A 22,911-nucleotide genomic window follows, 5' to 3' on the forward strand; every position below is an offset into this window, starting at 1 on the left:
CGATGAAAGTTTTGCATTATAAGTGAATCTTAAATCTATGAGCATATTGATATTTCAGAAAGCATTTGCATCAACGAAATCATAATAGGTAAGGTAACAAGACAGGCCTACTTGTTTACTGTAAGCCCAATTAGAATTACAGATAGATTTGAATTCCTTGATATTAGAATAGCCTCTATAGATATTGCTGAGGAAACCAACGGCTCTTTCCGCTTTCGTCTGTTGACGATGTACAATTGTTAAGGGTATTTCATTTGGGAATTTTACCTCAAAGTGACTTACACCGGCCATTGTCTGTGTCTACTTCCTAGATTAGATCTAGCAATGCAGAAGCAGGTACACTCTGTTGTCTAGTGTCACCATTTAATATAGATATCGACTGAAAACCGCCCTGGGAAAGAAAACAATGAAAGTCAGTAATATTGGTCATCAGCCTACTTTCCTTCGTCAGATTACTTGCGTTAAAAATGAACATCAGAAACATGTTTTAAAAAAATGAAATTTCATGAATATTAAATACTTTTATATTTATGTACGTAAAACAGTAAAATATACTTGGTGTTCAAAGTTTCAATAAAAACAATAGATTCAAATATATTTACATCATTTACAAGTTTTCCCTATTGACTTTTTAAAAACTACCACTAATTAATTACTTGGCATTATATGCAATTTTATTTGGGCAAAAGGTACCTATGGTTTGACCCATCATTGAAAACTATCGGTGGGAAGGGTTGATAAAAGAATATGACAAAATTAAGGGTGGAAAATCACAGTTGCAAAAAGCCACACTTATAACGATTACACCGACATTTGTATTTTCCATGTACTATTTTCGTCACATCGCCGCGTAAAAATAGCTAGCAGCCGGAGACAGCCTCATTCGGTTCATTTATACGCATGCGCCACTGCAGTGCGACGCGGAAAAAATGACCTCGCATTTGTTGTCATTGCAATCCAACCATGCGTCATGGTAAGTCACGGCCCTGTTTCAATATTTTCTTTGCAAACGCAAAACTTTCAAAATTACAAAGAATGATTTTATAATTTCGCCTTATCAAGGGCCAGCGAGGCCTGTGACAAAGAAGGGTAAGAGAATTTTCCTAAAAATACTTTTATCACAAAAATGCAACTACTATGAACAGTGGACTCTCACTTTCAATCGAAATCATAGTTTCAAACCTACTTGTGGGCTCAACCCTATTTTAATATTATCATTGAGCAAGTATGAACAATTCACCCAGTTACTATTATACTTAAGAACAAGAGGCGCCATTATATTCAAAGGTAAATAATCTATTATTATCATTATCATCATCATTATCATGATAATTCTTATTATTACCGAAATGATATGACAATTTCCCTAGGTATATCAAAATTTCATCAACTCTATCTTTCCTATTTACACGTCTTTGGCAAGCTTATCCATTTTAGCTAAGATTTTATTGCAAAATAGATGGGACTTGAACAAGGATCTGATATTTTAAGGCATCAGAGTTATTCGCTTTGACTGGTATATATTTCTAGGTGGTCCAGGGAGCTTTTGACCGTTCCATATGAACGATTGGGTAAATTTGTTTCTCTGTACTAATAGGAACACAATTTTGGTTTTAAGAAGTAATCAGCAAATAACAAAAAAAATACTCACAGTATTGTCCCTGGGACTAGCTTCATAAACTGGAGTTTCACATCTTGAGTTGTAAAATGGTGGCCAACTGATCTCGTCCAGAACAGTCACTGCCAGCGTCGTCTCATTTTCCCATGACTTTACCTGTTACAGACATTGACAAAACAAGGTAACAACATTCAGAATTCTTGCTTGTATACCTTTTGGTATTTGGGGTCATAAAGTTTGGTATACCCTTTGAAATAGGAAACAAATTGCTTTCATAAGTTTGTATATACATGTGAGCCCTTTGTAGCAAAATTACAAAAATCAGGAACATCATTGTGATCTCTCTTAACAGGAAGCAATGTATGTATGTATGTATGTATGTATGTATGTATGTTTGTATGTATGTATGTATGTATGTATAGATGGATGGATGGATGGATGTATGTATGTATGTATGTATGTATGTATGTATGTATGTATGTATGTATGTATGTATGTATGTATGTATGTATGCATTCATACATGTATGCATGCATGAATGTTTGTATGTATGCATGTATGCATGCATGCATGTGTTCATGCATGTATGTGCAAATGTATGTACGAACGTGTGTACGTATGATGTATGTGCGTATATATAAGTTATACATAGATGAATGAATGAATACACTATGTGTGTGCGTGTAGTTTATGTGTATGTATTGGTATCGTACATGAGTGTGGCCAATGTAAGTGTGTGTATATATATATATATATATATATATATATATATATATATATATATATATATATATATATATATATATATATATATATATATATATATATATATATATATATATATATATATATATATATATATTTATTATAAAACAAATTACTTCAAGTACAAAGTAATGGTATCTGTTTTCTAAGTTTTCATGCATTCTGCAAGTATCAGACAGATGAAATGAAAGTAATACTAGCTCAACACTCTTATATATGTATGATCGGGACGTGCCATTCTATTTGTAGGTGGTGTTTAAATCTTTTCTAATAATCTCTACCTTCAAGAACAGTGCTTTTTATATCATTGGTATCGAAAAACAAAGTTATAAAGCGAGAATAGCATTTTTGCATCAACGATGCCTGAGACCTTTCAATGGATTTGTTGATTCCCAACAGTGCTGGCCACCACTTGACTTGGTCACAGCTTGGCATGGTATTATACCGTGACATCTCTATGGTACCTATATGCAACAGTAGTTTCTGCTGGGTGTTGGAAACCTTGGCTGAAATTCTGGTTTATTGACTTTGCGAAAATTGAACGGTGCTACATCTTACTCTAAATCGATTTGGTGCATCAGTCGAGGCCATATGTCACGTGAAAAACATCCATTGCGTATTTTAGTGAATTTAGGTTATGGGGTATGGACACTTTCGACATCTTTGCAGAGCCTTCTATCACCCTGCTGGCTTGCCTTTGATGAAATGGCAAAATTTCCTCCATCTTCGTCTATTATTATAATGAGCATTCAATATCACCCATATATTCAACAAATAACCTAATCGCTTCCTGGCCGCTTTGTCAGGTATGACCCAAAGATATGCGGTTTTCCATTGTAGTTTGCTTTTTCATAAATATAATGCAATGGGTTAAACCCTGAATTCGAATAGAACACAGTACGAACAAAACCACATGCACAAACGCGCATGGAAATACGTATATTTCCAGTAGTGTTGGTACACATTAGTTTGCAGCCATTTGATATCTTAGGTGGCATGAGCGTAGCAAGTGTGTGGAACACCGCCGCACGCCCTCTTTTATTCAAAAATAGAATCATTACACTGCAAGACAACAACATGCCACGATAAGTCGGTTACAACAAAAAATATTGTACGGTAACATATTAAAGAATGCATGGTAAAATGGACAAGGACGTAAACACTGTTTGGTCCATATCAAGTAGAGGTTAGAAGACTAATTTTGAGTTAATTATTACTCTAAATGGAACTACTTGTTCACAAATAGAAGTGGTGCCACAATGTATACGCATGTGCACACACATTTTGCCTCAATTATGACCGAGTAATCATAATCGGCATGACTTCCCGTTGTTGGATTCTGTGTTTCTGAGAACATGTTCGGGGTAATTATACTTTCATTTCGCATGTTACAATATTCCAACAAACACCATACATACGAATTTAAAAGCTCCTTTTACTAAATTCATTGATCGAGCCTTTCCGGTTGCGGTACATATTTATGTTAGCGGCGTAAAGCGCTCTCAAATATTTAAGTGAGAGGCACTATTGAAAAGAATGAAAAAAATATCAATTACATTCAGCCATTATAGTGACACTTGCATATTTATCATGCATAAAGGTTTTATATTACTGGAATTCATTATTTCTGTTTGCTCCTGGTCATAAATATGCACTTATTTAAGTGTGTTGTGTTATACAATGCGGATAGCATGTTATTTTGGCTTTCATTTTTAAGTGGGAGGAAGTCCTACAAAGCTAACAGTTTTTACTGAAACTGGTCATAGAGTATGCCATTGTTTTCAGTGTGTCACGTGGTGACAAGGGGATGGTATGCTGTTCCTATCCGTATTTAAAATTCGCAAGAAGTCCATTTGAAGCATTCACGTTTATTGAAAGTGCGCTATGAAGACCATCAGTCAAGAAGAGTGTTACAAGGACAGGCGATTTTTGTGTTTACTCAGTCTTATCAGAATATTCTGTTTAGGTAAGTTTGTGTAAAGCCGAAAGCTGATCTTTGCTCATAGCTGTATGATATTCAGGAGAGATTTCTCTGAAAGTCAAGTAGCGCAAGGCTCTGCTTTGCTCGTATGATATTGTGGTGTTCAGAGAAAAGCTTTCAAAACCTCCTTGTGACACGATCACACTTGCAAATTTGCAGCGCAGCTGCTTAACACATTGTGCTGACACTTTGTTGTCCAAATTTGTAATTCTTGATAGACTGGCAAAGGAATAACCAATATCTCTCTGTCTGTCTGTCTGTCTGTCTGTCTGTCTGTCTGTCTGTCTGTCTGTCCTTCCCTCTCTGTCTCTCTCTGTCTCTCTGTGATGTTAATTGTTTGATTTGTGCGTATTTTACAATGAAAGCCTCGTCAATGCCAGTGGAACACGATGCTAATCTTAACTTCACTGTCAGCATATCAGAAGTAAGTAATGACAGAGCTATTCATGTCTCTTCAACCACATAAAATTGTGGAAGTAGCGTTCAAATAAATGTGTTTGTATCGATGGTCCTAACTGGTGAAATTTGATCGCGCAATGTCGGATGGAAGCGACAGTAGAAATATTTTGATCAAGTCAGGCACAATTTCTGTGTATAGAATCATAGTTCATTATTTCGAAATGTCTTTAAGAACGCAACTGCAGATTTCTAATATATATATATATATATATATATATATATATATATATATATATATATATTATATATATATATATGTAATGTCTTTTCTTCAGTAGTTCTTGAGCTCTAGGCCATCGGCCCAGCATACTTACTTAACATAGGAAGCAGAAATATACAATAATTGACAGGAAATGATATTTACAAATAATAATAATAATAATAATTATATTTAATTCTTAAAAACGCACTCCTTAAACGTCTCAGAGCGCTGAACACAAGTGTCTTAAAGATCTAAAAAAACAGCTAAAAAACTAAAAAAAACTACAATTACGAGTAAAACTTAGTAAAAAGGTGTGTCTTCAAAAAACGTTTAAAAGAAGTTACATTTCTGGCACAACGAATTTCTGAAGGCAGTGCATTCAACAGCAAAGGAGCACGTACCGAAAATGCTCTCTGACCGTAGGAATTATAAAGGAGAAGGAGTTACACGCAATTTCTCAGAAGACCTCAGATTTCTTGTCGGTATATACAGATCAATCAAATCGGTCATATAAAGCGTTGCATCACTCTAACAAGTTTAAAAGTAGTCAATAAAATTTTGAAATGTATACGAGCTTTCACAGGTAACCAGTGTAAATCAATGAAAACAGGAGTGATGTGGTCATATTTGCGTGTACAGTGACGAGACGTGCTGCTGCATTCTGTACAGACTGCAGACGGGTCAGTTGGTTAGTAAAGGAAATACCACGAGTTGGATGACCGAAACTGTACGGTTTCCATTGTAAACCCACAACAACGAGTGGTATTTCCGACTTATACCACGAAATATAACGAATTTGATATAAAATTGATCCTTATCAATGCTAGTACTGAACGGCCATGAAGTAAACGATGATCGATACCTATTTACATATAATTCAGCAGTGGTTTGACGAAAAACCATCTGCGTTGCACGCAATGTTTTACAGTGATGCAAAGTGACGCGGTTTTCTTTTTTCCTTTTTTTCTTTAACAATGCAGGTCTGGCACTATTGATGCAACAGTTATTGTCTTTTATCACTAGCTGCATAATACTTCGTTTTCTGTTTAGCATTTTTGGACATGCAAACAGGGATATCAAGGATAGCTGTACATATTACTATGTAACTCAATAAAAATGCCATGACGCGCAGGTTGTGAAATGACGCACGCGGTGACCAAAAACGGTATTTTTTAGCGTAATGGACAACAGTGATACTAAAAAGTTTAGTGATCTATTGGAAACTTGTTTCATCCTCAGACAACGACCACGACCTTCGAAGCACTCGAGACTTGGCATACTGTAGCAGTGCTAAAAATAGGCCATTGACTTTCTGTAGGGAGGCGGCATATTGCCCGATACATTATGATCAAAATGCAATGAAAATGCGTTTTCATTGACCATCACTTCCAATGCCTGTCATTCAATTACGTCAGTTCAGATATTGGACATTGCACGCCAAATACTTACTGAATTTTATGTCCCGGTCTTTGGTAGTCCGTGTGGGCTACCATTTCATTGATTTTGGTAGCCCCAGGGAAAAGATGGTAGTCTGTGGACGCGGGACTACCGCTAATTTCGAGCCCTGTCAATACAGAAAGGTTCAAAAACAGTGACCATGACAATGTGATAGCTTGAATGTTACATTATATAAAAGTGCAATTGCCCAACTTTTTGGTGTATTGTATGAGTTATTTGGGTGTGTGATGATATATATGCAAATTAGTAAACAGCCACACTTTTATTCATATGTAAATTAGTAAACCAACACTTCTATTCAGAAAAGTGTTGGGTTTACTATTTACATATGAATAAAAGTGTGGCTGTTTACTGATTTGCATGAGAACAAAAGGACTGCAGTTGGTTTTCTCAATTATATGCACGTCCAGGACAAAGAGTCACATGGCCATTCGTGGTATAATTTGAAATGCCATAGAACAGACCTTACAATAGTCGAGTTTAGAGGTAACCAATGTATAGATGAGTTTTTCAGTAGTGGGTTGTCGAGTAATTTACGAATTTTACCGATTCTTGATAAAGAGAAATATGCATTCCTACAAAGCTGACTGATATGTTCACACATGAAACCATCCCTGTTGAGAATAACACCAAGACTCCGTACGAAAGGAGAGGGAGTGATATTAAGTTCACCAATCCTGAGGCTATTCAGTTCTGCCATGTCGTGTTTCAAGCATGATGAAAAATGAATAACTTCAATCTTATTATCGTTCAGCACCAGTATGTTACTACAGACACTCAGAATAATATACAAAATTGACAGGAAAGTATTTACAAACACTCAGAATAATTGGTTATGATTTATCTCCATTCTAATTTTCATAGGGCGAAAAGTGAAAGCTGCTAGACGTTGCATTATATTTGACTCATCAGATGTCATCAAAGAAATAAATTTTCTTTCTGTTTGTGGAGTGAAATAACGAGGAATATACTTCATCCTCAAATTATCAAAAAAAGTACAAAGTAAAACAAAATAATATTCATTTTCGACTTCATTTCTATCACATAGAAAACATACTCTTTCATTTGCATCATTTTTCAATTTTCTGTCAGTCTCAATACGTATATAGTGTGAATTTATAGAAATTATAATACACTAGAAGAACATCTCAATCAAGCTAACATAGACATGTGTACATTAATTTTCACGACGTAAGGATACTTTTCTGGTGTATGTGAACACATAAGTTCTCGATAACAAGGTTTATCAAGGCTAGAAATTTCACTATAACTCTTCAAATTCTCTACAAAAGTACACATGAAGCTGTTCTTATCGGGAACTTCTTGTTGCTCCGACACTTCTTGCAAATTACAGATATACAGTAAATTTTTGACTCGGTGTATCGACGTGGGTATCGACCTTACATCGGATTTATCAATGTCTTAGATCATTTCGTAACACTTCCTTGGATAACGATTTTCTGGCATTTTTAAACGTTTACACCGATATTTTACACATTTTGGCTGTATGCAAGTAAACTGGAAATCTGCCACACTCGCCCACACTGCAACATTTGGGGTATTACTTGAAACACCCAGAAACCCGTACATGCCAAATACTGGATTCTTTCAAGATAATCATATTTTGTATATCCCCATACTTGTGAGCCGTAGATCAGTATTCACCGTTAAATCAAAATCTTGAAAAAAGTATCAAATGCAAAACGACCTGTCCTTTCTTGCCTGTTGTGCAAGAGTTTTTGTAGACATTGGCCACTGCAACCTACAGGAAAACAGAACACCCAAATACTATTAATTCGATACGTCAACGTTTTCTCCGTAAAGAACGTTTTTTTCTGTTTTTGCAAGATATCCTCTAGCTTTAAATACAACTACTTTGTTAGTTTACCGTTATTTTGAATTTTATACAACAGAAATGCAAACAATTCAAAAGGTGCTGCTAGCCAATTACAGTGTCAGAAAAAGTACACTGCGGTCTGCGAATAATGAGCATAATATTTCAGTTAAAGCAGGGTAAAGCTGTAAACCACGCTTACCACTATTCTGTACATCATGTGTCAATTCATTTCTGAAAAAGGAAAACAGAAATGGGCCGAGCATACATCCCTGTCTAACTCCGACACGGAAGTTGAAATACTCCGTAAAATAAAAATTGATTCTCACTCAAGATTTAACATTATTATACATGGAATTCAAAATTTTAAACATTTTCCCATTGATACCACCTTTCATAAGTATGAACCAAAGTCTTTGACGTTCAACAGTGTCAAATGCTTTTGCAAAATCAACAAAGGAACAATAAAAACTACCATATTTCCTGTAGATAAATAGTTTTGAATGATTGACTACAGAAAAAAATGTTACCTGCTGTTAAATACCAATGTCGAAAACCTACTCGCGTTTCGTCGATTTTATCAAGTGCATCAGGGCAAAATGTACGACGATTATTCAAAATCGAGTTGAAAATCTTGCTAAAAACACTCAATAAAGGAATCCCTCTGTAATTGTCGGTAGAGTTAAATGAACCACTTTATGAAGAGGTACAATTATTGTCTTAGGCTATATTTTTGGGAATATACCAACATCAAATGGTCTGTTGAAAAGGATATTCAAATCTGGTGTCAGAATGATTTGTGGATTTAAAAAATTCTCCCAACCACAAATCAGGATCAGCTGATTCGCAATTTTTCAATTTTTGAAAGGGAAAAGTCATCGCTAAAGGGACAAAGACACTACTTATATTGTTTGATATGTTGAAAGATACTGGATGAATTGTTGACCATGCATATATTCGACCCCGGTTTTAGACACGATAAATGAAACCATCGTGAGAATGAATTAATGGTCATGACCAGTATCTCGTATCTTTGTCCCTTTTACAGATACATTACTTTGAAAATAATTTTTGAAATAATCATAAAACACATCAGGGTGGATGTCGTTTTTAACTCGACGCACAGCCATAGAGCGCCTTACGGAAGTCCAAAACTGTTTCGAATCTGTGAAAGCAAGAGCGGACAATTTTGCCTTTTGTTCATTTAAAAATTAACGTCTTTTGTTTCGACAGACATTTCTACATTCATTTCTGGCATCTTTGTATAATTTCAACCCTGTTTCGCCTCTGCTATTTTTAAATTTTCTCAAAAAACAATATTTCATTTTCTTTAACGAAATACACTCTTTGTTTGCCAAACCAAATAGGCTGCTTGCTATGATTTGGCCTGGTCAGCGAAATTTTCTTTACCATGTTACAGTGTTCAGCAGCGTACATAAAGGCACTGCCAAGTCAATCAATAAAATTCGCTGCACTAAAATCAGGCACTGGAATAACATCTTCAAGGCCATTATTTGCTATAAATAGCTGAAAAGAGTCAGAAAAATCAGCATCTCTTTCAGAAACCCATGAACATTTACTTAAAATTTGATTACACATGTGACCTCTACTGATAACAGTTTGTTTCACTGACACATGGAAATGTATTGTCAGTATTGAAACTTTGCCATTATTAACTGACAAAAACTTCAATTTATACATCCTGTATCTAATACTCTAATTTTCAAAGGGCTGTATGGTGTGGTTTTCGATATGCTTATTTTAAAGGCCCTTGTATCATTCTAGCCATTGTTCAGCTGAAAGCAAAATTTGATCTCTTTGTGTAAGTAGGAATAACTATCAGCATTCAAATAAATGTGAGTGTGACATGAAGATTTTCAGGTGATGTAAGATATTACAACCATATATGTATAAGTTAGTGTTGTTGTGATACTTAATCATCGCCTTTGAAATATTACTTCCTTCATTTGACACGAAAGTCAGTAAGGTTATATAGTACTCGGTTTCTCTCAAACGCTAATACACATTATAGTATAGATCATTTTCATATTACTATACCGTAAATTGTTCAAATATGAAGAAGTTGCAATTTTGGCATCACAACTAACTTGTTAAATTAAATTTGTACCAGTTATCAAGTGGCAAGGATAAAAATTGTACACAATAGGCAGATAATTGAATGAGCGATGAGTTACAGACAGTCTCCGTCTTTCTTACAGAACTCAAGGCGTGACGCGGAAGTGTTCAATTTTCAGGAGACTTTGGGAAGCAACGTACATTCGTTCCAGATTTTGTCAGGGAACAAGGTAAGCATACGAAAATGAATTAGTTTCTGGGCAATGCGTAAGACGTTTTGAATGTCGCCAATGTTGACACCAGAGTTCTCATGACAGATGTACGGAATCAGGAACATAACATGTTTTAGTATATGTGGACAGACTTAAAGAATAAGTGAAGCACAAGCAAGTTAGGTCGTGCACTCTAAAAGAGTTCAAAATTTTGGTATGAAATGTAAAAAAATGAAGTATGGAAGACCAGTAAAAGCTGCACGGCTCCAGGAAAAACATATTGTTTTTCTTGTTTTGTTTTTTGTTTTGTTTTTTGTTGGCCGCAGGCCGCTAGAATTAGTCAAAGTTTTAAAGGACCACATTTTACCGAGGAAATTTGAGTATAGCTTCTGTTAAGTAATTATAAAATTATGCCGTATCAGGAACGTACATTTCAGACAGATTAATCAACAAAACAAACGTTGGCAATTAATATGAATGTTTCAATGATATACATAAACATACTTGGAAATTCTTAGAAAGTGTCAGTATTCAGAGAGTAGTGGCCACACACGAGTACTTACTCTTCATTGCAAAGGCGGGATACAGATTATTTCACATGTGGGATTGTATTAGTAACCTTTTTAAAGTATCATTTATTGACTATATTTGTAAACAAACAAACAAACAAACGAACAAACAAGCAAACAAACACCGCTCCTTATTGACAAATATGACCACAAATACAATTCCTTATTGGGTCGTTTATTGTAATCCTATATGGAAATAATCACACGTAACAAATAAACAAACACGCACAAACAAACAAACGAAGAAGGAGCTTGAGTCTCCTAAGGTATTATTGGCTGGGTTGCCGTTCTTTTTGGCTATCGAATGAAATGAAGAGTAACGAAACTGTCAAAGATGAACATTCATGCTTGTAAAACAGGTTTACGAACATTCCACTGCAGGTTGGCTAGTTTGGGTTACGGCTTTATGACAAGCTTCTTTATGTTTTTATAAGTATCAGCTCGGCTAAAACACTATTGCCCAATAGTATGCCCTCTAATGCAATAGCGTTGATCGCGATTTAAGGTTTGTTATTAAATATAGCTGCACGCGCGTGCGACTTCCGACAAAGTTGACTGAAATTTGGACAAATTTCGTTGTTGTATGCGCGGCTGTTGTTGCATCTTGAATTCTAAACCATAAATTAATACGATTTAGTTTGACTTTTTGTAGCCATTGTAACACTAGCAGATTTTATTTTCGTCATTTATGCTGAAAATGCTGACAAATATTTATTTATTAATGAGAGACAAAGTTACGTCCGTCCTTTTGCGATCAGCGCTATGGTTTTCAGAAATCATTCAAATTTTGTACAACATCTTTTAATCTAACAACCTTAAGTATAGGATAAAGCCCGAGTACGAGGGCTCTTCTGGTATATAAAGTCCAACCCAACGATAAAATGTCGAGGCCGCAGGCCGAGACATTTTATCATAGGGTTGGACTTTATATATCAGAAGAGCCCGAGTACAAGGGTTTTATCCGACTTAAAAACTATCGCCCCTAACTGATATATTTTCGTTTTCAATGTGTTTACGTCAACCGTCCCCCTTGTCAATGTAACATGTTTAGGATATGAATTAAAACTTTTATTTGTGAAATATCCTTCCAATGTAATGGAACATCCTATAAATTCCCTAGGGCACATTATATAAATACCCTAGGGCACAGCAGATTTTGTGTTGCAGCTGGTTTCCGCTATGTTACCAAATTTGAATATGAAAACGTACCAGATGTCCACAGAATATGACATGTTCACTTTTGATTGGACAGTTCTTTACTACGGCGCTGTCATTCGTTTCTGGAATTTGGTGACCAAGGCTTTACGAGTAAATAAAACACCCTGAATCGAGCACTCTGATTGGTCAATCAACAGTAGATAGTTTTTAATGTGCGATAATGTCTTTTCTTAGGATAACAGGTTCAATATAACGTACGATGGCATTCTGGTCACGCGTGGCTTTTTGGATTATGATATCGACGCTTATTACAAGCTGCACATTTCATTCACGGTAAGCAGCTGAATAATATGCTAGCTGATGCACTTTTTGCACCTACGGAGAGACACACATAAGCATGAAGGTATGAACAATCTTTGATTTGTATGGAACGACTATCTTGCATGTAGTGTTTGCAGAAACCATTGGCGCCGCTATTTCTCAAATCACACTGTATAACCTCCTTGGTGTACTTGTACCCGCAAATTTGTGCCATGAAGAAGTAAAAAATTTTATGCCAGTCGGTAGATCGAGCCCAATCCCTTTGATATATTTCATTTTGTTTGGATCAACAAAGTATGCGCTATAAATTTGCAAACCTCATGAGCGAAATTTGAGAATTGAGAAGAGTAAAGTATCAACGTAATACTTGTACTAGTCACGAAATTGCCCCTGATTGTAAATGTTTTGATTATCAAAGCATAAAATTAACTTATAGGATTACGAATGAGTAAGCTGCTCTTGTAAAATGTGGTCTCTCAAAACGTTTGCGAACCGGTACCTGCAAGCAGTTTCTTTTTATCGTGTTCGGTAAGGAATTATAAATATAGATCCTTGTATACGATTTCGCTAACTGGTTCTAATAAATAATGTCCGAGATTTAAACGGGTATCAGAATTAAAATTTCGATGTCATTGTTTCATGATCTATATAATGGTATACCTTTTTATAACTTGGATATAATAGCACTTCTTTATAATTGTATTGAGAGTAGCATATCTTTAACATGACTGCAGGGTACTTTGCATAAGAACGGTAATCCATGACTCAAATCATAATGGTTGCTTCACCAAATGTTGCGTGTTTTCATCTCGGGGCAGGTATAGATACTTCTTGATCAAGTTAAAATGCTATCCTACGATACGTCGGCAGAAATTAGTATGCAAAGAACTAAAATGCCACCGAAGTCTTGGCCGGGCACGTTATAACATTAAGGCATAATTTATATAACAATATGGCGATGATATGTGCGTCGGATAAGGATCTATGATGAATTTACCCGCTTTAAAGTATTTATTGGCACAAATCCTCTTTGCAGGTGTTAGATCATCGACAGTCTGAATGCCTATGAAATGACGTGTGGGCGGGTCAATGAAAATAAAGAGTTAGTGATGACAATGACGCCAAAAAGTAGAATTTGCAGAAAATAATGCCCATTTGCAATGATTTAAGTGGTCATGTTGACTTAGGCTAGGGTTAGAATTATATTGCTTCAAACATTTTTCTAGCCAATGTGCATTTTCAATCAACCAGAAACTGATTTTGCAAAAACATGTTTCAGTCCAAGCTCAAGACAAATAAGCATCACGACAGGTAGCGAACATGATCTATCAAAGGTTAAATGTCAAAACAATTTTCTTTGGGAGTAACTTCTTTCGTCGAAGGAAATTACTGGTTGCCACCATCATTGCAATTACAATGTAGTGATGACTTAGCGTACCATGGAATATTCATATGCCGCAGATTTGACGCATGCACAGAATTACACTAAACCGCCGCAGATTCGACGCATACACATAATTGCACTGAACGCTACGCTTTGATATTCATTGGTTTATACACAACCTCTCTGAGAAAATAAGCGTATTTGTTTTTCAAATAAGAAATTCGCTTCAATCGTTATTAATTTCTCGAAAAATATCCAAATTTACCCATAGACGTTTGCACTTGCTTCCAAATACCTCGCTTGCAGTTTGCAAGCTCCAGACGCACACGTGTGTGCTCGTTCCATCAATGTATGAGTAGTCTATGCACTCCTTCACTTCGCTGTGCATATATGTGTGTGAGTGCGTAGGTTAGTGGATACACGAACACATATTTTCAGTGTACGCACACGTATAAAACGCAAAGACTCAGGTTTATGGTTCCATTTTAGCATTTTTTCCAAATTTTGATTCCCTGAAACGTCTTTCTTTGGGGGAAAAGTATTTGGTCATATAGTTGTGGTAAATGCCAGAACGATTCATAAGAATGAAAAGTAGCTACGCAATGTGTCATTATTTTGTACGCTTTCGTTTCAGTGAAAAACTAAGAATACTAATTTTTGAATAGAACAAAAGTATGCGCACGTTTTGAGCCAAAATAGGTGTTTGATTTCTTCAATGACACAGCGAATGAAAATTGAAACACGTATTGGATGTGAGAATCAATACATGGTAGTGTTAATTGAAAACAAGCGCCAATGAACCTGAGCTGCTACTTTAACCAACTATTTAAGCAGCGTCATAATGTTCTCCTAATATAGGCCCTTATACACGCACTTTGATTTATGTTTCACCCCAACGTGGTTTATTAACGTGTAACGTTCCCAATGACAGGACACCAAGTACCAAAAGGTATAATAAAAAAATTCCTCATCTAATCTTATCATTTTGGCAATGTCTGTAACAGGAACGTTTACTGGAATACGAGGCGATTTTGACAGTGACTGTACAAGATGAAAACGATTGGCCACCCTTTTACAACTTAACGTGTGAAACTCCAGTTTACAAGGACCGATACTTTTACAGGGTAAGTGGTTGTTTTGAAATACGTTTCTATAACCAAAGAGATTAATTACATTACTTTCTTACACAAAACTTTGTTCCAATTATACAAAGATACATTTACTCAATCATCCATGAAACACAGTTTACCCATGTTTCCTAGACTACATTGAATTTCAGCAGTGTCAAATAGTGTAAATGCTGTGCATGCAAGCTCTGTGTTTAAGCTATTTCTTATGGTCAATAAACATTGAACTCAAAAATGACAAACGTTTAGAAGGTTTTAACATACTTAACATACGGTTGATTAATTCTTATACTCGAAAGAAATATGACATGAACCAGGAGGAACTGTGGTAAAAATGTAATTATTTTGGCTTTCAATATATTTTTGCAGCACAATGATCTCTTATTCGATATAATTATTGGCAATCACACAATGGCTGCATCGGATTATAAATTTCCAGCGATTATCCTTGAAGCAGACACTGACAATGGCCGGTGTAAGTTACTCTTAATAAAATTTCGAATACATATATCATTGACATCAATCTTACATCAATAATAAAAATTAGAGACTTTTGGGGATTTTGTTTTTTAATTCTTTGAATATTTTATGCTGCTGAGACAACAAAATATCAATCGAACTATGTTCCTAGCCACCATTGCCAACAGGACATGAAACATAAATGGTCTCGTTTGTTCTATTGAATTCAGAGGGTAAATTAAGGTGTAATCATCATTGATAAAAGTGGCCTCTGTATTGCGGGACATGAAATTTTTACCCGAGCATAAAATTTGCTCTCCAACAATGTCGTTAATGAAAATATTCAAATTTACCGGTGGCTGTGGTTTATTAATGGAATTTTTCGCATTTGAGATTGCATTGCTTGTGATTTCAGAGACAGTAGAGTAAGAAAATGCATTTCCTCCGTAAACCTTTTGCAGTTGCTATCTCGCTGTAAATCAGCCTTCAAAAATTCCCTTTTGATGATATCACTTCCGCAACCTCGATTGCCCAAAGTTGTAATGTTTCTTTACAAATAAGCCTTTTCGCATATCTTTTTCATTGTGTAGGTGGCATTGACTTCTTCTTGGATTTATTTGACCCCTTCACATTCCTTTGCGGTTTACCTTGCACATTCATCCAACTAGGCGGACCAAAAATTCCGAAGCCTAAAATGAAGTTTTACAACGGAAGGGTATGTAACATTTTGAGTTGATTTCGCAACATCAAAAGTGCCTTTTTATCATGTTGATCTTACGATATTTTCAGTCTATTTTATGGAAAAAATATTCTTTGCATGACCAAAAGTAAGTTTCGTTCTATGTAGAACTCTTACAATTAAAAGTATTAATGAGATATCATTTAGAAAATCTATATAATAAATAGGTACGTGGGTCTAATTAAGGTAATTATAATGACTATAACAATCATATATTTGTGAATAAAAATACTGGAGTTAAATCTATTTATATATACTAAAAATAAGGCTATTGATTCAAAAGATGACACCTGAGATCGCTGACATTATTCTGACTTTTTTCAGTGTCCATTCAGCCCTTTTCAGAGCCCGTATCTTGTTATAGAACCATACACGTAACATGTCAAGGGAGAAATGGTGCATACGTCAAAGCAAATAACAAACAAGTTAAAGTTACTCTTCTTATCATCGTCGCCGGAAGTGTTCAAAAATAATAAAATGTATCGCTCACTCATGTTCATTTTAATCCAGAACACGTTTCCCGGGCACTTCTCCCAGAATTCGGCGGTACGCTCTGATTGTATTGGGGAATTATTAGTTGAGGGGTATCCAACAAGCGCTCCTATATCGATGCTTGTGTCTGCTGCAACTTTAAATGAAGTATTGATTAAAACAGTTACGACGAGAACTGTTAATCGAGGTGAGCAAGATAATATTTACCGAAATGGCTTCGTCTGTACTTTTATAACGGTCTAATTCATGTCAATTGCTTTACCTATTATACATAACTGCCTTACATCACTTTACACACAAAGCCATTCGAACGATAATAGGTGATCTTCAGGGGAACTTGGCAATTATATGTAAAGAGAATGGAAATCAAGTTAGTAGTACAAGGCCAAATTTATCTGTGACTCGCCGACATAGATGTATATTTATTGATCTTAAATATTTTGTATACTTTTTTATCATTGATACTCGATAAGCTTAAAGATACTTCCTTGGCAACCGTACGAAATCTTCATAGGCTCAAAATCACAATTTTGAGATTCAAAGCAACAATTATTATGAATGCTATAGTGCTATCAATACATAAAATACATAGGAGCTTTAATAAAAGTTCGAGCACAAATGATTGCCCTAAGAGGAAAGGCGATTGTCGTTGACTTTTTATGGTTGATGAAAATTATGACTTTTATTATGTTTATATCATTTTAACATACATTTATTTGTCTTTTTACTTCTCGCTTCCCATGTTAAAGTACAACATAACAATAAAAATAGATTTTCATGAAATATAATGAGATAAATAAAATTGTTATTAGATAGAAAACATCAAATTCTTGAAATTTGGTATACCGTGTATGTAAATAAGTTCATGAAAAGAGCCTGATGAAATGTAAACTTTTAAATATCAAGATTAATAAAACACCTCGACTCCGTAATGCCAGTTTTTATACCGATAGGCAGCAGTGAAGAGTTGTGCGGCCTATCACGGAGCATTAAACATTGGCAGAATGAGTCTATATTCTCACTTTGAAAATGTTTTAATTGGTAACTTTTAGATTCTATATCGCTTCCATTTTCGACCATTGTGTCCAATAGGCTGCCCGGAAGGTAAATATGGGTTTTTCTGTGATAAAGACTGCATGTGTCAGAACGGTGCTACTTGTCATGGGTTCAATGGTGCGTGTAAATGCTCTAAGGGATGGACAGGACCTGCCTGCGATATAGGTAATTGCATTTAATCACTAAAAGGCCGTGAAAACCTGTTTTGTGCCTCACTGTATGGATTACTGCATAGGCCAACAAAGGCCTGGCTATGAATACTACAAGTTCAAAACTTCATATAATATTGAAATGAGCTAAAAATCAATATATAATGATAATAAACCTTACATCAGTAATAAAACTATAGTGAGTATGGTCGATGATTTGCAGAGGTCAGCTAAAACTCGACGTTTGAATCAATATATATATATATATATATATATATATATATATATATATATATATATATATGTGTGTGTGTGTGTGTGTGTGTGTGTGTGTGTGTGTGTGTGTGTCCCTATTACAGAAAAAGTCATTAATACACGATTAAGCAAATAATCAGTATGTCACGGCCATCCACATCTCAGCATATAAGCCACTTAAGTGCTAACGTACATTACAGGTCTCACAAAATTCCTTGCATTCCTTGAATTTAATAGCCTACCGTACCATACTTCATTAAGGTCGAACGCACCTCGGGGACAGACATTCGGACTCTCAAACTTTTAAAATTCTCTTCTGATATACCACATATGGGGGTTCATTTTAAAGCTCTTGGTGAAAGAAAACTTTTCACCGGCTTAGTTTTTCGAAATTCGAAAATTTTTTATTATTCTCCATAGAGTTACCACAGGGATGGCGGCCATTTTGAATTTCTAATATGGGTAAATCTTGGGTAATTTGTTTCTCTAGTACCAAAATTTGCACGGTGACCCCTTATTTTTATTCTTGATTTTGAAAGAGAATGGTTGAAATATTCATTAAGGAAAGTTAGAGCAAAAGTTTAAGTCTTTCACTTTCGAGGTGCATAATACCTTAAATGGGCAGTTGAGCTTCTAATTTGTAATCAACAATTACCAATATTTTAATATAGCAAGACCATAAAACAGTTGGAGTTCCTAGATGGTTGCATTAAACTTGGTTCAATAATTCTTGTGATAAAGCCCAATGCACAAATTTATTAATTATGCAAATCATCGTCAATTATACAAAATAACATTAGTGAAATCTAATCAGACGTAACTCTAGCAATGATTATGTTAAATACAAAATTATACTTCCTTTAGGGAAACAGTTTTTAAGTTGAGACAGACACAAAAACTTGACGGACGGACTGAGTAACTCTGACGGACTCTCTCTCTCTCTCTCTCTCTCTCTCTCTCTCTCTCTCTCTCTCTCTCTCACACACACACACACACTCATTCACTCTGAGATGTCCCTTCGAAAATGCGGAAGAAGTGAAAAGAAAAACAAAATGTCACCACCACAGTGCTACCTCATTCAGTGCTACAGTATTATTTTTTTAAAAGGGTCATATCGCCAAATGTTACGTACTGATGTAAGAGTAGTCGAGAATAAATGCAGACAAATTCTTTAGTCTTATAACTAAATAAACCATAGTGCAATTTAGCAGAGGAATACATGTACACTTTCGCAATAATACAATGTGCATGTATTTCATTGCAGCTTTAAAAGAGATTTGGATAACATCAATAGGCACTGAGACGATCTACGACAAAATGTTCTATCTTTCCTGCCACTACACGTTTAAAGCAAACGATACAATCTGGACATTTTTCGATGGATCGTCGAGTAGAATACTACACGTAGGAAGGCAGCAGATCTCTTATGAACTGCATAGCAGGTCAGTAATGTGTGCAATGAGCCACGACAGTTTTCAACAGAGTTGTTATGAATGGGATTATGTCATGGTTTTTTAAATATTACCCATGCCCATCCCCAACCCTAAGTTCACTTACATAAGCACTCGCGTGTATCAATGGTATATTTGCATTGCTATGCAAACAACGACAAATTATGCCGTAACTTTAAGTTTATGAGCACGTTTTAACCAGAACTACTTTTAAATTTAAGCAAACCAAACATTAATGTCTGTAAGCAATGCGACTTAGCAAGAAAAAGTAAGGTTTTGCATCGAAGATTTCACAGACGATAACTTTAACAGACAATAACGATTAACTATGCTTGTTTGTCGAAGCGATATCGTCTATATCTGTGCGCAAACACCTCGAAAACAACGCACTTGCACTCCGTCGCCATTAGCATTGCCATAGCACCCAATGATTATGAGGTTATGCAGCATATCATGTTTGTGGAAGAATACACTTTGTCAACATTAAAGAACGGGCAAAAGCAAATTAAAATATTGCAGATACAATAAATAGAATTTGCGATTTCATAAATGAAAAGAAAGACATTTTTCGTTATCAGTTGCATGATAGACATTTTCTTTGTACAAGAATACTTCCGGACAGCACTTGAAACCCGCAGATTTTTCCTATATAATATACATAGGAAGACAAAGATCATGCATTTATTTCAATACTTGCAGTTAAAATATTTGATGAAATAACATAAAGTACGTCTAATTAAAAAACATACTTCTGAATGTAAGCATATACGAACCCTTTTCGCATCGTATTATAGTCGTAGGATTTTATTCCTTTCCAGGATAAGATAAGAATTTTTACACATTTTATCCATTTTAGCTACAGAGGGGGAAAATCCCCCTCCCTGTAACTAAAATGGATTGCGCAAGCAAGCATGAGCAGTGGTGAGTCATAGCCAGCATATTGCGCAAGTCCCCTTCGGAATGTGGATGACCTATTTATGAACTCAGTGGGGGAATTCCCTATCAGGTATTGCAACACCGAAGATTTCACATTACAATGTTACAGCGTTCTCCTATCGGGACCATTTGTCCTCATTTTCTCGTACAGAGTTACGGCTGGCTGCGATGTAAGTATAAAATTCTGGCCTTCCGTTCCGAAGGCGACAGGGAACGTCTTCTGGCTGTGATGTAAGTATATAGATGTGAATTTTTATCCGTACGGAGTCCCCCTCGGAACGCTACGGAGTCGTCGTTAGCGTTAGTATTTTCCCCTATGGAGTCTGTTGTGCAATACCGTTCCGGTAGGGCTTTCGCAATACCTTCAAGTGTTGCTTAGCAGCCCCTACGGAGTCTGTGATGTCATGACGGAGGTCTGAAAAATTTCTACGAATTTTTTTCTGAAGTCGGGAGTTAACTTTCTCACGAGATAGATAAAATTTTAGAAATTTCCTCTGAACTTAAAATGTGCCGGAAGACCATAAGTTCAAAGAAAATGAGACGTTTCAGATGAATAACACTGATATCTAAAGTGTTCACACTTTTATCTTTACGTACAAATGTAGTTCCAGAGTCATTCTCTACCCTATTCCCGCCAACAATACACTCGATATTTATATCATTACGGTCTTTATCGATATTTATAATAATATCACAAGATGTTCTGTTATCTGTTTTCATAGCATAAAATCCAACTAAATCATCAAACTCGTCTCCTGTAGCTAACGTTATACATCTAATGAGGATTGTACCATGCTGAAGTATTTTCATATTGTCTGACATGTGTTTTTTTGATGACTGTAAAGTTAATACAACTGACTCATCTCCGTCACTCTTCAGACCAAGTTTCCGCAAAGTTGTGTCTCAAAATAGTCTTACTGAACCCCCGCTAGCAGAATATGAGCAAAAAATTTCACCAGAATTGTTCCACCTTTGCAGTGTACTAGACTTCATAATTACAGTATTAGGACTAATCTTGCGATGAAATGGTAAACCGAGTAATATGGTGTATGGATTCTTAGGCGTAAGCCAATGACGAAAATCTCGCAACTTATATTTATTAACATTACTGTCAAAATAAAACACACTTGGAGTCCCCGGCTGTTCACTCACCCCACCTGCAATTTCACTATCCAATATTTCTACGATGTTACGCGGCACATTATACAGTCCTAATTTCTGACTAGACCCATCCCAATTGGAGTAGGATCATTTGCAGCCTTTGTAGCGTCTATACTTTCATCTACATCTTTCAGTTTGGAAAAGTTTAGAGCGTCCTCTGAGGCAGCGGCTAAAACAAAATATTTCTCCCTTACTTTATATCGAAGGACGTAATCTTTATTATGGTTACCTGAGATCTTAGTATTATTGTTAACTTTAACATCACGAAGATCTTCGAGCCCAAGATTTAGTCCATAATTTACACTTAGACCAATTTTACCAGGGTTTTACATGATTCTCACGGTATGGTAGTATATACAGTGTAAAATTAAATAATACCTTGTAATAATATATAACACGGAAATGATCATTTGGATTGAAAGCAAAACGGGTAAACCCGTTACTGTTAATTTTAACCCTTGCATTGACATATCACAGTTTACTATAATAAGACTGCTAGAGTGTGGACCATATAATTCATTGCATAACATAACATCGGTGAATAATGTAATGAAATATCAAGAAGGCAACGACCCAAAAAGTAAGACGACAAAATCAATACGTCCGGGTAACCACAATATTGATACCCTCAATAAAGCGATTGGGATGCAGCTGAAAATCAATTTCGAAAAAATCTGCCTACAAGCCACGTTTACTAACACTAAGCTAGCGGATTTCTTAACAGTCACTAAATACATAGTTCATTCAGACGTTGTTGATGTTACTGGAAATTACGTTACAAGCGGCTCGGGTGAATACATACAGGCGAAAACATCAGACTGTTTACAAATACTTCCTATCAGGGATACAAAAGAAATAAGTGAAAAGGTTATCTATGACTTTAAAAGTGGTGACTCTACTATTACCATGCCATTGAGAAAGGGCTCAGAATACATGAGTTCAATGCGTATTTGGATAACAGATCAGGATGGAAAGGAAGTCGATTTCAATAACAGGCCAACTAGCTTTTGTATCTAATTGCTGTAGCTATAGCGCCTATTGGTGTAGCA

General features: G+C 35.6%; 1 protein-coding gene across 1 annotated transcript in view; it reads left to right on the forward strand.

The window, feature by feature from the left end:
- The first annotated feature begins 3,674 nt into the window (after nt 1-3,674).
- Nucleotides 3,675-22,911, forward strand: part of LOC139147336 (uncharacterized) — a 42,017-nt gene continuing 22,780 nt past the window's right edge. Inside the window, exons 1-11 of the mRNA XM_070718395.1 lie at nt 3,675-3,747; nt 4,169-4,349; nt 4,730-4,788; nt 10,537-10,623; nt 12,567-12,665; nt 15,042-15,161; nt 15,534-15,639; nt 16,214-16,338; nt 16,873-17,041; nt 17,947-18,075; nt 19,579-19,756. Of these exons, the coding sequence (XP_070574496.1) occupies nt 4,268-4,349; nt 4,730-4,788; nt 10,537-10,623; nt 12,567-12,665; nt 15,042-15,161; nt 15,534-15,639; nt 16,214-16,338; nt 16,873-17,041; nt 17,947-18,075; nt 19,579-19,756 (1,154 nt within the window). The 5' untranslated portion in view covers nt 3,675-3,747; nt 4,169-4,267. The remainder of the gene's footprint in view (nt 3,748-4,168; nt 4,350-4,729; nt 4,789-10,536; nt 10,624-12,566; nt 12,666-15,041; nt 15,162-15,533; nt 15,640-16,213; nt 16,339-16,872; nt 17,042-17,946; nt 18,076-19,578; nt 19,757-22,911) is intronic.

This window comes from Ptychodera flava, chromosome 13, assembly GCF_041260155.1.
Source record: "Ptychodera flava strain L36383 chromosome 13, AS_Pfla_20210202, whole genome shotgun sequence".
NCBI lineage: Eukaryota > Metazoa > Hemichordata > Enteropneusta > Ptychoderidae > Ptychodera > Ptychodera flava.